Source organism: Megalops cyprinoides, chromosome 4, assembly GCF_013368585.1.
Source record: "Megalops cyprinoides isolate fMegCyp1 chromosome 4, fMegCyp1.pri, whole genome shotgun sequence".
NCBI lineage: Eukaryota > Metazoa > Chordata > Actinopteri > Elopiformes > Megalopidae > Megalops > Megalops cyprinoides.
In genome coordinates this window covers 24,269,740-24,282,577 of record NC_050586.1, presented here as the reverse complement: position 1 = coordinate 24,282,577, position 12,838 = coordinate 24,269,740, and the positions used below count along the sequence as shown (strand labels likewise).

The following is a 12,838-nucleotide window of genomic DNA, read 5'->3' as shown; positions in this document are numbered from 1 at the left end:
TAAAATGTTAAAGAACTGTTTTATTAAAAGGTGTGATTTACCTTGTGTTGTGTGTTCTTGGCATAAAAGTGTCATTTGGATTAATAGCTGTCACGGGGTGTGCATGTATTACTGGCTGATGCGTGACACATTACTGGGTGAACCAGTTGTACTGTATTTCTCTCGGAGGGTTGCCACACTGTTATGCAGCGCAGTGGTTAGTACAGCTAGTGCTGTGGTCGTGAGCGAGGCTGTGAATCTGTCAAGGTGGGACGTGTAGATAGCTAGCAAGTTAATATTGATTTTTTTTTTTACCATTACAGTTGTCAAAATAAAGCAATTTTAAAATTTGCAGCATTTTGTTATACATCTGACGTATAGCATTTAATACTGAGCTTAATAACTGAGCAGTTTCAATCCCCTACGTCTGTTATGTGATAGGATGATAAAGTAATCACTTGAAATGTGCTGTGTTGCCAATTGTTTCTAGCTAGCTAAATAGCTGTTGCTGCTCTATAACATCACTTGGTACATTCTCACTTGATATTTCCCATTGAAATAACTGAGTTAAAAAAAAAAAACTGAGTTACACAAAGTTAGCCAGAAAAATTGTCACACTGACATGATCATTTTACTGGTGACCACAGAAACGAAAATGTTGGGGCACCTTTTTGTTAGGTGTAGCTAAAATGGCTCCGGCCCACCCTTTTCAGCAAAATCTATTTTCTTTTTGCTTATGTGGGCATGCACTTATACAGTTCTTGTCAAGACAGGTGATTCCTGTTAATTTCATTACTGATAAAACATCTCAAACTCAAGAAAAGGGGAAAGCACAATCCAGACACTGGAAATGACAGCTATCTGGCTTTAACTAGACAGGAGATGATGTTTACCCTTTAACTGGGTTAACAAGCAGTAAAACGTCCAGTCTGGGCTTTTTGACCAAAGTAAATGTAAGCAATAAAAGCACAAAGTCAGAAAAGGCCCATAAATTAGGCTACTGAACCCGTTTCATTAATACACTTTGTTTTTTGTTACAACCCAATATACAGTAGGTGTCACACTTTGAATAGTGCATGTGTACCAAACATATGAATCGACGTAAAAAGCTCTAAATGTCGAGGATTTCACATATATATCGTTATTGTATGTTCTACTCGACGAATAGGCTTTTCGTGCCAACAAAACGTAATATTTGAAACATTATCATATTTCATCGGTAAGTGAGAGCTTTTATTTTGACGTATTTATCAATAATCGTAATCCGGAAGTACTTCTGGTAGTTGCTAGTTTGACGTTGATATTAGCAAAATGATTGGCTGGCTGATTGTTGTTTGTTGGTTTGACGCTAAGGCGTCCTAGATCGACGAACTTTGGCATACTTTTTATTGATCACAAGTTGATGTTTAGAGCATGCACCGTAATTAACAAGTTAACGTGAGCTATGAGGAATCCGCATATTTCAAATATGAAAGTTACATACACGGGTCACTGGTAACTTCGCTGGCTTGCAGAAAGTCTCTCCCAACTAATTTTATTACTGAACGTTTTCTCCTGTGCTGGTGTTTCTTCTTCCAAACTTTACAGTGCTCACTAATATAGAGGTCAAGCTATCAGAATCGTCTACCATGGCAGTGCATATACTGATCTATCCACGGTTGGCAGCGGGTGTCAAAGGCAGAGTATTTCGTGGACTCAGTCGCTTTCTGTCCAGCAGTAATGTCCAAGGTCGAGCGGAGCCTCCTGAGGAGCTAGGAGATTCCGTGGAACAGCCGATCTTCTCGCGTTCTTCCATTGGTACCTTTTTTCAGGAGAGACCAGTTCTCAACAACCCATTTCTTGAGGACGCCTTACTTCAAAAATACCTCAGTAGACACCTCCCAACACAGGTCAGTTTGTGTGCATAGTGAACTCCAGAGATATTTGGACAGTTGTTTTCGCTCCGTACTCTAGCAGTTTGGATTTGAAAGATTGTGACTGAGGTTCACACTGTCAGATTTAATTTGAGTGTATTTTCACCCATATCGAACGAACAGTTTAGAAATTACAGCACATTTTCTACATGGAGCCCCCTATTTTATGGTAGAAATATTAAAACAGATTAACATTACAGTTCAAAAAGTTGACATGTTTAGTACTTGGTGATCGGTATTTGCATGTCTGAACTCTGCAGCCCATAAACATCAGATACTGCCTGTCCTCTCAGGTCATGCTCTGCCATGCCTGTAGTAAAGCCATTTTCAGTTCCTTCTTGTGTCGGGGGATTTTTGCCTTAAGTCTTGTTTAGCATTTGAAATGCAAGGTCAGTTAGATTCAGATCAGTAGATAGCCTTAGCCAGTCAATAATTTTGCACTTTTTGACCCTGAAAAACTCTGGCTCGTTGCCAAGTGTGTGGGTCATTGTCCTGTTGCATAATCAAATGTTAACCATTGATTGGGGGGGGCATTTGGTTGTATCTGAGCAGACATGATGTTTTTATGCACTTAAAAATTCATCCTGCTGCTTGCGTCAGCAGTCACATCATCAAAGAAAGTGAGCCTCTCCCAGTGGCAGCTATACATGCCTAAGCCATAACACTACCTTCGCAATGTATCACAAATCAGGTGGTATGCTTTTGATCATTGGTACTTCCTTTTTTTTCTCCATATTATCCTCTTTCCATCATTCTAGTACAGGTTAATCTTCATTTAATCTGTCTGTAAGACAGAACTCTGCCAGAATTCTGCCAGCTCCTTTAGGTGCAATTTAGCAAACTTTAACCTGGCCTTACTTGGTCTGCTGGGTCATTTGCCATTGTTGAGGTCACTGGTGCTTGCTTTCTTCTTAATGATGTACCAAACCATTGATTGTTTTATGTTTTGGCTATATCTCTGATCAGTGTATTCTGTTTTTCAGAATGATGGCCTGCTGTACTTGCATTGACATTTCTTAGTTAGTCACAAGCAACAGACTCCAAAGGCAAATGCAAAGCCTAGAATCAAGGCTAGACATTGACAGCTTTATTTTGCATGCACTAATGATGCAAACAAATACACTTGCCTTATAAAAGATAATTGAGAAACCGGAGGGGTGGGGGTTGGGCTTGGGGTGTGTTTGAATACTTTATAATGGTATCAAATATATTTTGGTGTCCTTCAAAACAAGGTACTTATGACCTATTTTTAAAAAATAGGTTAAACTTAGCTTAATATATGGGTAGTCATGCGGGTTGTTTTGAAATTCTCATTTGCCTGAAAAATAGTGAAGATCATTTCCAAAAGGTACAGATTTATTGATTTTTTGTTTAATTTATTTTATGAGTTCCACTTTTATACCTTTTAAAAAACCTTTATTATTTATTAATAATAACTTTGAAATGTTTCATGATTACAGTCTTTGCATTTGAAATTTCAGGCACTGGGGAACGTTGGGGCAGATCTAGCCAAGTTTGGAGAGAGGATTGTAAGAGAGATTGATGCTCTGGGGCGTCAATGTGATGAGAACCCTCCTCGCTTGCAACACTATGATGCTTGGGGCTGCCGTGTGGACAACATCCTCACCTGCCCGGCCTGGGCACGCATGAAGGAGATATCTGCCGAGGAAGGGCTTGTGGCAGCTGGTTATGAGAGAATATATGGCGAGTGGAGGTACTGCAGTTGCAGCCACTAAAATCTGACAATTTTTTAGCCAGTCTTTCCTCATCAATATTTTATATAATATCCCTTATGAGAACCTCTAACATGAAGTGCATTGTGTTGAAAATAAGTGTGTCCTTTGGCATTGTTTTTATATTGCATAATTTTGTGAAAGTCCTAACCATGAAGAAGCACTCCTAATTGGATAAAATGTCTTGGTCATGTTTTCCATAGCCGAGTTTACCAAATGTCCAAACTGTATCTCTACTCCCCTTCCGCTGGACTGTATACCTGTCCACTGGCAATGACTGATGGGGCAGCTAAAGTTATTGAGGTCAGTGATGACACTGTTTTCATTGGTTAGCCTCAAGTGTGTCATCATTTCATATACTGTTTGCATGGTTGTAGTGTTGAGATATGTTTGTATAGATGTGTGCCTGACTGCTTAACTAACATCAAGTGATTTTAACTTTTTAACTTTTCTGTCCTCATGCCATGTAACAGAATTATTAAAATTGATGAGAAACTCTATCTGCCGTGACCTGAGGTTATTTACAATAGTGGATACAGTGACTCATCACCTTTGCACTCTTCTGATATCCAGCTTTTATATTGCAGTCCTTAGGGGTGACATGGCCTGTAGAGAAGGCTTACAGACGTTTAACTTCTCGGGATCCACAGCAGTTCTGGACTTCGGGGCAATGGATGACAGAGCGGAAGGGGGGATCAGATGTTGGTAGGGTCATTAGCACACTCTGTATGTGTAGTATCTGCTTTCATTATTTTTAGGTATTCTGAATATTTTTATAGCAACATATAGTTATTCTTTTGAATTTTCAGTTTATTTCATGGTCAATGATGACTTTCTATGCTATGGCTGGTGTAAGTGGCTTTCCTCTCTTCAGCTAGTGGGACAGAGACTCTTGCCTTATCCCAGGCTGATGGCACTTATAAACTTCATGGCTTCAAGTGGTTCACCTCTGCCACGGATTCAGACATGACGCTCACGCTGGGGAGGGTGGTGGATGTACATGGACTCACAACAAAGGTTTGATCTACTCATCTTCTTATTTTCACCTTGTTGTCATTCTCATTAATTCTCAGAGTACAGAGTAAAACTGAGATGTCCTGTGTGTCACAAGCCACTGAGCTGCATGTAGCTAAATCTCGGTGAACTCTCTAGTGAAGTGTGTGGTAAAGCTTGATTTCGAATGTACATAAATGGATAGAGACTGCATCGTTCACTGATGTCATCTATCAAAATGTGCAGACAACAGCTTTATATGCATAAAATATATAAGTCCAGGATGACAGCTTAATCATGTTAGGTAATAATATGAGCACAGGCAATCCTTGATTTTTTCATAACTAAAACAGATATGGAGTCAATTAATTAATTCTGTATATATAAACATGAAAAATATTGTATGAAGTGGAAGCACTTCTCTACATAAAACAACATATTATAATTACCCTTAAAGGGGTACATACAGTTCAGAAGTTGTTTGACTATATATTTATCACTTTTATTTTTGTCTGGTTTAAACAGTAAAATTCTCTTTTTTACTGGTGTTACTAATTGTTCTACTAATGGATGTTTTTCTTCACGCCACATGGCACTGCAATCCATGTTTGCATTCAGTTGCATTGATCTGTCATCACACATTTGCATTTCTGTTTACAAGAAGTGTACATCAGACAAAGTGTACATTAACTAAACTAAGCACTGTGGAGCTGTACACAACCCCTCTGTAACTCTTTTCTTAGGGCAGCAAAGGGCTGTCTCTGTTTTATGCAGAGATTCGAGACCAGCAGGGGAGGCTGAATGGAATTGAGGTCCAGCGGCTGAAGGACAAGTTGGGGACCCGGCAGGTGCCCACTGCGGAGCTGCTGTTAGACGGCCTCCCAGCGCACAGAGTTAGTCTTCTCCTGTTCAAACTCAAACAAGCCATCATGGACGCTGTTGAATGACATCTTGAAGGATTTATTAGGATCATAGGATTTAATTACTGGCTCAGCACAAGCACTGACCTTTTTGTAACAAAAAGATATCCTGGATTTTATTCTAATTTACTTTCTCTGTTAGTGTCCAACAATAGCTTTGCACCATAGATTGAAATCCAGCTTATGTTCTTGTGCTCTCACCCTCAGTGACCACTGTTCTCTTTCCCTTGTTCTGTACGTGTACCATGCTGTTACCCTAGATCTCAGATGAGGGGAGGGGTGTGGCCTCTATTGCTAACATGCTGACAATCACCCGCATCCACAACACAGTTGCTGCAGTGGCTGTTATGAGGAGGTATGACTGTAGTCTCTTGAATATTTGTAATATCAAGTATTCAAAGTGCTGTGTCCAACACAATAAAGTTACAGTACTGCAAAAGTCGATATGCGATATGATGGTGTATATCATATAATTTCTTGTGTGTGATCCATAGTATTTACCATTTTTAGTGGAGGTTGTTTAAAAAGCAATAATTCTGTTTCCTATTTGCAATGTCAGGTTTCACAGGTTCTGGGATATTTTTTCATAGGGGCAATGTAATCGTTGCAGTACAATATATGTTCTAGCGTTATACATGCTTTAACCAGGTACAAGTAATCTCTTGTCTTTGGCTTATCGTTAGAATCATTCAGCTGGCCCGGGAGTATGCTACAAAGCGCTTTGTCTTTGGAAAGTTCCTGAAGGAGCATCCCCTTCATGTGCAAACCATGGCTAGAATGGAGGTGAATTCCTTTGAAGCGACTGCGGTGGAAGTCTCTGGAAATCTGCTCCCAAGATTCCCAGTCTCCAACCAGTATCTTACATTCCTGCATCTTGGTGCATTCATATTCATCCTGAAATCTGTGATAAGCTGTATTGTGACATCTGCTGTGTGGCTGCTCATCATATGATGAACAGCGGTGATGGTCCTTGGACCGGCATTCGATAGAGTGAGACAGTGCACCTCACATAATTTAAATCCATAAATCATCTTCCTTTCATGGGTTCACTGTGTGAGAACACCTAAAATAAGAAAGATCTACTTCACCACTCTGACTTATTCTAACTCTCGAGCTTTCCTCTCATTGTAACTCTGGATTTTGTGTAAAAAAAACTAACTCAGAAAAAGTAGACAATATCCATGCTGCTCAGTTGCTATTGCATTACTCAACTATTATAGAAGAAATGTGTTATTATAGCATACCTACCTTTTAGAGATGCATGTGATGGGCTTATATTATACGTTTGTGGCTAGATAGAAAGCTTAAGAGAACACAGAAGAGGATACAGAGGTGTATATCATAGCATTACTGCTAAAGGTATGATCAAATGGCTTTTCTCTTTTCTGTGAGTTCTGCGAGGTTTTACCCACATATGACACCTATTGCCTATCTCCTTTTAGGTGGAGACCCGTGGTGCCTTCCTACTGCTGATGAAGGTCTGTCAGCTCCTGGGCAGAGAGGAAACTGGCTTGGCCTCTAACATAGACCTCCATCTGCTCCGCCTCCTCACTCCTGTAGCCAAGCTCTACACTGGGAAACAGGTACACAGACAGCTGTTATTTGATGTGTTTTGTTATGCAGTGTCCACAACTTACATATGAGTTCCAAACATCTGTACAAGCTCACAAACTGAGTCTTGGCTTGATGGTGATGTGTCTGACATAATTGTCTTGAAACGTCTGTTGTATCTTGTGGTCAGGTATCTTGTAATAACCAAAATTTTTGATGGAATGGTCTCTTATTAATTCCTCTTTTAAATAATAAAACAAAAAATCTTTTAAGTGTACAAAAAACAAGTTACAAGTACAAGGTAGAAGTCAGTAGAAACGCTTTGAGGTCTGCCATTAAAATGGCATTGAAAGAAGTTATCCTAAACATTTTTCCTAAGTTCTTGGTCTTGGCCCTGTTTCTTTTTCTTTATCTTTAGCTCGCTGGAGAATTTACTACCTAATAAGTTAGCTTGTGCTTAAATTGTCTGAAAATAGAGTTAGTTAGCTTGGAAGCTAGCATGCTATCTAACTAATTCATCTGGTCATGGATTCATTATGATAGGTTTCAGCTTCAGTTTAATTTTTCATGACCTAACGTGGCAGGAGTATTAATATGGAAAAGAAGAAAATAAGGAGGAAAGGAAAATTGGTCCATGATTGAGCATTTTTCATGCAGCGTTTTGAGATTAAATACAAATTGTGTGTGGTGAAACCCAGTAAGTGTTGTATAGGTATGGGGTGTGCCCCACCAACATGTAGCTTTGAGAATGGCATACCTACTATCCCAGTATGTGGTTTGGATATAAGTACACTGTGGATGGATTACATAAATCAGAGGCCTTATTTATTTGATTGGACTTTGATAATGGGTATGCTGTGGAAATGGGTTACCCCACCCACTGAGGAGGGATAACAAGTACACACACACACACACACACACACACACACACACATGTATTTCTGTGAGGCCATTATGTGTGAGTAGATCTAGGAATAAGTTTAGAAATTAGAGGTATAGTACTGGGTAGGTTTGTGATAGCTACAGTGTGTGGGGGCAGGTGTGCATGAGCATTACATTGTTCCCTTATCATAAAACAATCTGTTATAGTGATACAACATTCATGGAATGAACTTGTGACTCTCATATCTCCATATAATCTGTAATAAAAGGTTATACAGTAATGACAATACTTCATCTATGGGTCCTCACAACAGTATTACGTAAGGGATTAGGCAGCAGTGAGTGTCTCTTCTCAACAGTGGAAGGGCTTATAGATATTTGTTTGCATTGAATATAAAATAATTGCATGTCCTCTCTGTACATTCTGATAATTGTTCGTGACTATGTCTCCTAGGCTGTTGCCATAGTGTCAGAGGGTCTTGAGTGTTTTGGGGGCCAGGGCTATATGGAGGATACAGGGTTACCCAGAATGCTGCGGGATGCACAGGTATGTTCTCTTCGGATGCACAATAGCAGTCTGTGCAAGGGTGTGATGTCGCTGAAACAACTACCATCAAGCTTTGTGATACACAGGAGGACAAATGGATAGATGAGTCTAAACCCCAAACCCCATCTGAGAAATGCTGCTGCTTTTAGTTCTGTCCATTCACATTTTGACCTTGGCTGACAATTCTTGAGGGGTATCAGTGAAACATTTCTGCCTCCAACAGTCATTGTTTTTTGAGCGTGTGTAACATACATTCATACGTGCTTCTTCATACATGCATTGTGTGCTGTCACATGGCAAGCATGGTCATTTAAAATGGTTTGACCATTCATGCATGAACCCCTCCCTTCTGCCCCTTTCCATTGCCTTGCAGGTGCTGAGTATATGGGAAGGAACCACAAACATCCTGTCACTGGATGTGCTTCGCTGTTTAGCTAAAAGCCGTGGACAGACGCTGGAAGCGCTTTTCACTGATGTCAAGGTAAAAGGGAGCAAGGAGCTGGAACGGAATGAAATCTCCTTCAGTGTCCATTTCTGTGTACACAGTTCTTTGTACTTCACTATATATTGTTTTTTAAGTGGATTCTTGTCCTTAAAGAAGACAAGTTGTGATTATCAATTACAATGTGATGTTATAGTGGCCTGTACTAATAGTCTGTTGTGTTTAGAGATGTGCACAGGAATGTGTGAGACGTTGACAAACTCCAGTATTAATGCACGGCATTGTTTGATGTCTAGGCCAAGCTCACGGCAGCCTCTGGAAACCAGGCTCTTGTTCCGTCAGTGACTGTTGTAGACAGTGCCCTCTGCAGGCTGGGGCAGTTTGTGCAGGCTGCAGTCCGCAGGCCCCCCAGTTACATGGAGTTAGCAGCTCGAGACCTGGCATACAGCCTGGCACGCATCTACATAGGTACAGCTGCAGTTTCATACCTTTGAACACTCACATTTTATTCATTTAAGGGCAATTACTTGATTTTCATATGTTATAGCTTGAAGATTGATGTTATTATTTTGTGGTCTTAAAAATGTTTTGAGTCAAATTAGCTGAAATCTGATATTATTGCAGCTGAGCTGTCAATATGTGAAGTATGTCAACAACCATGGGGAGGATGTAGTGAGAACTTTCGTTTGTGTATGAATCCTTTAAATGTGAGTAACATATTATTCTGATAATGTTTTTAAAACATGTCTGTCCACAGGGGCCCTTCTAATAGATCATGCTGCATGGGAGGGGGCATCTCATGCAGACATTTATGCGGCTCAAAGGTAGGCTCCCCCAATTAAAGACAGGATAATGTTCACCATAGTAAGAGTAGACCATCTCTTACCACCTACTGTCCTTTCAAAAGGCATAGCAGGAAATACATATGATTACTTCCTTTGCTTGTTGCTTCAGCATTTGATTACATTTTTATTGTGGAGCAAGGCACTAAATAATGTCAAGCACGAAAGTACCACTGTATTTTTACTATGTGTTTCTATGAACCTCTGACTGAGCTAACCTCTTGCAGAGGTGGAAACCCCAGCTTCAAAAAGTAAAAGTCCTGCCACGTATTTCTTCCACCCATGCACTAGACCAGCTGAATTTAATTAGCAACTCTTCAGCCAGGTAGAGGAGCTAATTAGTGAAATCACCTTGTTTAGTGAATGGCTAGAACAAATACGTGGCAGAACTTATACTTTCTGAAGCCGGGGTGTCCACCTCTGACCTCCTGTTACAAGTTACATCTAGCTGGCTAACTAGAATCTTGTCAAAGCAGGAGCAAATCATGGATACTTTGTTTTTCTTGATTGGTTCATTTTTCATCATCATTTTTTCATCGTTTCACTCTTCATACTTTCTAACTCAGCTGAAAGTGAAAGGTAGCTAACTAGCTGACACGACAAGTTAGCTATGAGACAGACAACTGCAGTTTGTTTTATGAGGCAAAAAAAAATTGCTAGCTAAGTAATATTACAAAAGGAACAATGTTTTTTCAAGCAAAAGAAAAAATTAAGCAACTATCTGGATAAATGGTGAACAAGGGAATGGTTGAGTAGTGCTAAGCTCATTCATTTAAAAAATATTGGAAATCTACACATTATGTGCTGTGTAGACTGATGCTAAATTTTATTTGTTCGTTTTTCATCAATTTTGAAAGAAATGTTGGCCAACTAGCTACATTGGTAGTATTGAAAGGGTGTGTTTAGAAGGATCTCAGAGGAAACTAGTCACAGTATCCAAATGTCAACGCCAGGAAGCAAGTCCAAAGATCGATGAAAAAACTTCAACTACAGGCAGTGCAAGCTCTGTTGCTTACTGAGTTGCTACACTTATGTGAACACATTATCCTCAAGATTGACAAGATGCTTCATTGCCTTATGGTTAACTGCCTTGAGAAAAGGAGAGGCTAGGTGGAATGTAAGCTAGAGTGTTCTGCATTCATTACAGTCATCTCATATTGGATCAAGGGAAAAAGCAGTACACATGTGCTGTGTGAAAAATCTTACTGTATGGCTGAATTGCTTTACAGGTGGTGTGAACAGGACTTGTGCCCAGTGTTCACCAAGGATGTCAGCAGTTGGTACAACCTTGAAACCCCAGACAAAGATGCAGCACTGGTGTATGAAGGGAGCCCACTGGTTCCTCAGAGTGCATAACCAGGTTCAGCCAGTACCAGTGGTGGAATTGGTCAGATAGCTTACCTTTGACTGATGATTATTCATGTTGTGAGGGAAATGTCTTTTTTTCCATCATCTGTGAAAGTTCATTGACTTCATGTTCTTGCTGTGGCCATTTGATTTAATAATACACTACCACAGATTGAGATTTAAATCTATGAATCACCAGGCAGAAATTGAGTTAGGCTGTTTGAGGATCCACTGATGCATTTGTCCTAGGAATATGAATAAAGTGTAGGTAGGGGTTCTTTTCCTATGATGGAAAAGAAATTTAGACCAGAGCGTACATACTTTTTAAAATAAAAACTCACAATAACTTAATGACATGAGTTTGCACCTTGTTATTATTCTCCATCACCTCCACCTCTCCCCAAAAACTGCTGAAAATAATTGTTCCACAGTAATACATGTTAATTGTGTTTTAAATTGTTCATAGTTTACTGGTAAATCCTTATCTAAATTACCAACTCAAATCTATCAAGAACAGATCTATTTCTAACAACCTCATGCCAAATAGCTATAGTTGTAACTCTGTGTAAGAGCCAGTTATTGACTAAAATATGCCAGATGGTTAATAAGCCACACCTGCCTTAATCAGCAGCTTTTAAAAAGGGTGTGTGGCTGCTGCTCTGGGAGTTTTTTGGAGTTACTTTTAGCAGGTGGTTTAGTTGTGACTGTGCTTAGGCTGGAGCCTGCGTAGGCCTGTGTTTTATGAAGTTTTAAAATAAATTGTTTTTTTGTGTTTCTTTGTGTTGGCCAGAAGTGTTACACTCTTCAAGTAACCTGGTTATTTCATGAAGAAATGAGAGAGACCAGTTTTGGTCAGGTGGAGTGCTCCCTCAAAGATGGAAATAACAGCTTACCTGTCATTGAGGGTACCACAATCTCAATTACAATGTGTGCTAGAGAGGTTTACCAGAACCTAATGACTCTTTGTTAATGGTTTTTCTCACTTCTGGGTACCTTGGAAAAAAAACCCAATTAACCATTTATGATAAAGAAACATCCCTTTAAATGCCATATGGACATTTGATTAGCCCCAAAATTTTGGTATAATGGTTCAAACAAAGAAATCTAAGAAGAGAAAATATTCAGAAACAGAAACATAGTGGTTGAGTCCAAACAAAAATTACTTTTTGGATCACTTAATACAGGCAAGTATTGTGAGAGTATGTTTTTGCAGGATAAGACAATAATTACACATCTGTCTCTAGGGAAATGGCAATTCATCCAAATCAACACAGATAATATGTAGACACTGAAATTGTTTACGATAAGTTGTATCTTGCTTGCTGATTTGCTGGGGTGCTGTTTCCTTATTCTACCACATGGTGCCATTGTAACAATTACTTTTAAGTAACTTTGCACATGTGCAAGGTTGCTCTGTCTGTGAAGGTGAGAGAGTGAAGTGAGAGTACAAAGTATGCTGTTATTCTAGCTATCCGAGCAGTAACGTAGAAGGAAGTGTATTGCTAATGTCCTCCTATCAAATGAAAACACACACACACACAGTGTGTGTGTGTTTTCATTTGTATATAACACACACTTATTTGTCTTGCCATCTAATACTTGTGTCTGCCTAGGCCATTACTAATGCAGACAGAAGACAGGATAGCACATTTTTGCCCACATTAACACCATGAGTATGCATGGTTGGAG

At 39.6% G+C, this 12,838-nt stretch overlaps 1 protein-coding gene across 1 annotated transcript; it reads left to right on the top strand.

Annotated features, from left to right (window-relative positions):
• Positions 1-1,307: 1,307 nt before the first annotated feature.
• Positions 1,308-11,773, top strand: LOC118776539 (acyl-CoA dehydrogenase family member 11-like). The gene is made up of 14 exons (XM_036526915.1): positions 1,308-1,868; positions 3,374-3,606; positions 3,829-3,928; positions 4,213-4,330; positions 4,500-4,642; positions 5,362-5,511; positions 5,799-5,893; positions 6,222-6,321; positions 6,981-7,121; positions 8,426-8,518; positions 8,892-8,999; positions 9,257-9,428; positions 9,718-9,784; positions 11,032-11,773. The coding sequence occupies exons 1-14, from the start codon at positions 1,608-1,610 to the stop codon at positions 11,156-11,158; spliced, it is 1,908 nt and encodes a 635-aa protein (XP_036382808.1). The 5' UTR covers positions 1,308-1,607; the 3' UTR covers positions 11,159-11,773.
• The last annotated feature ends 1,065 nt before the right edge of the window (positions 11,774-12,838 follow it).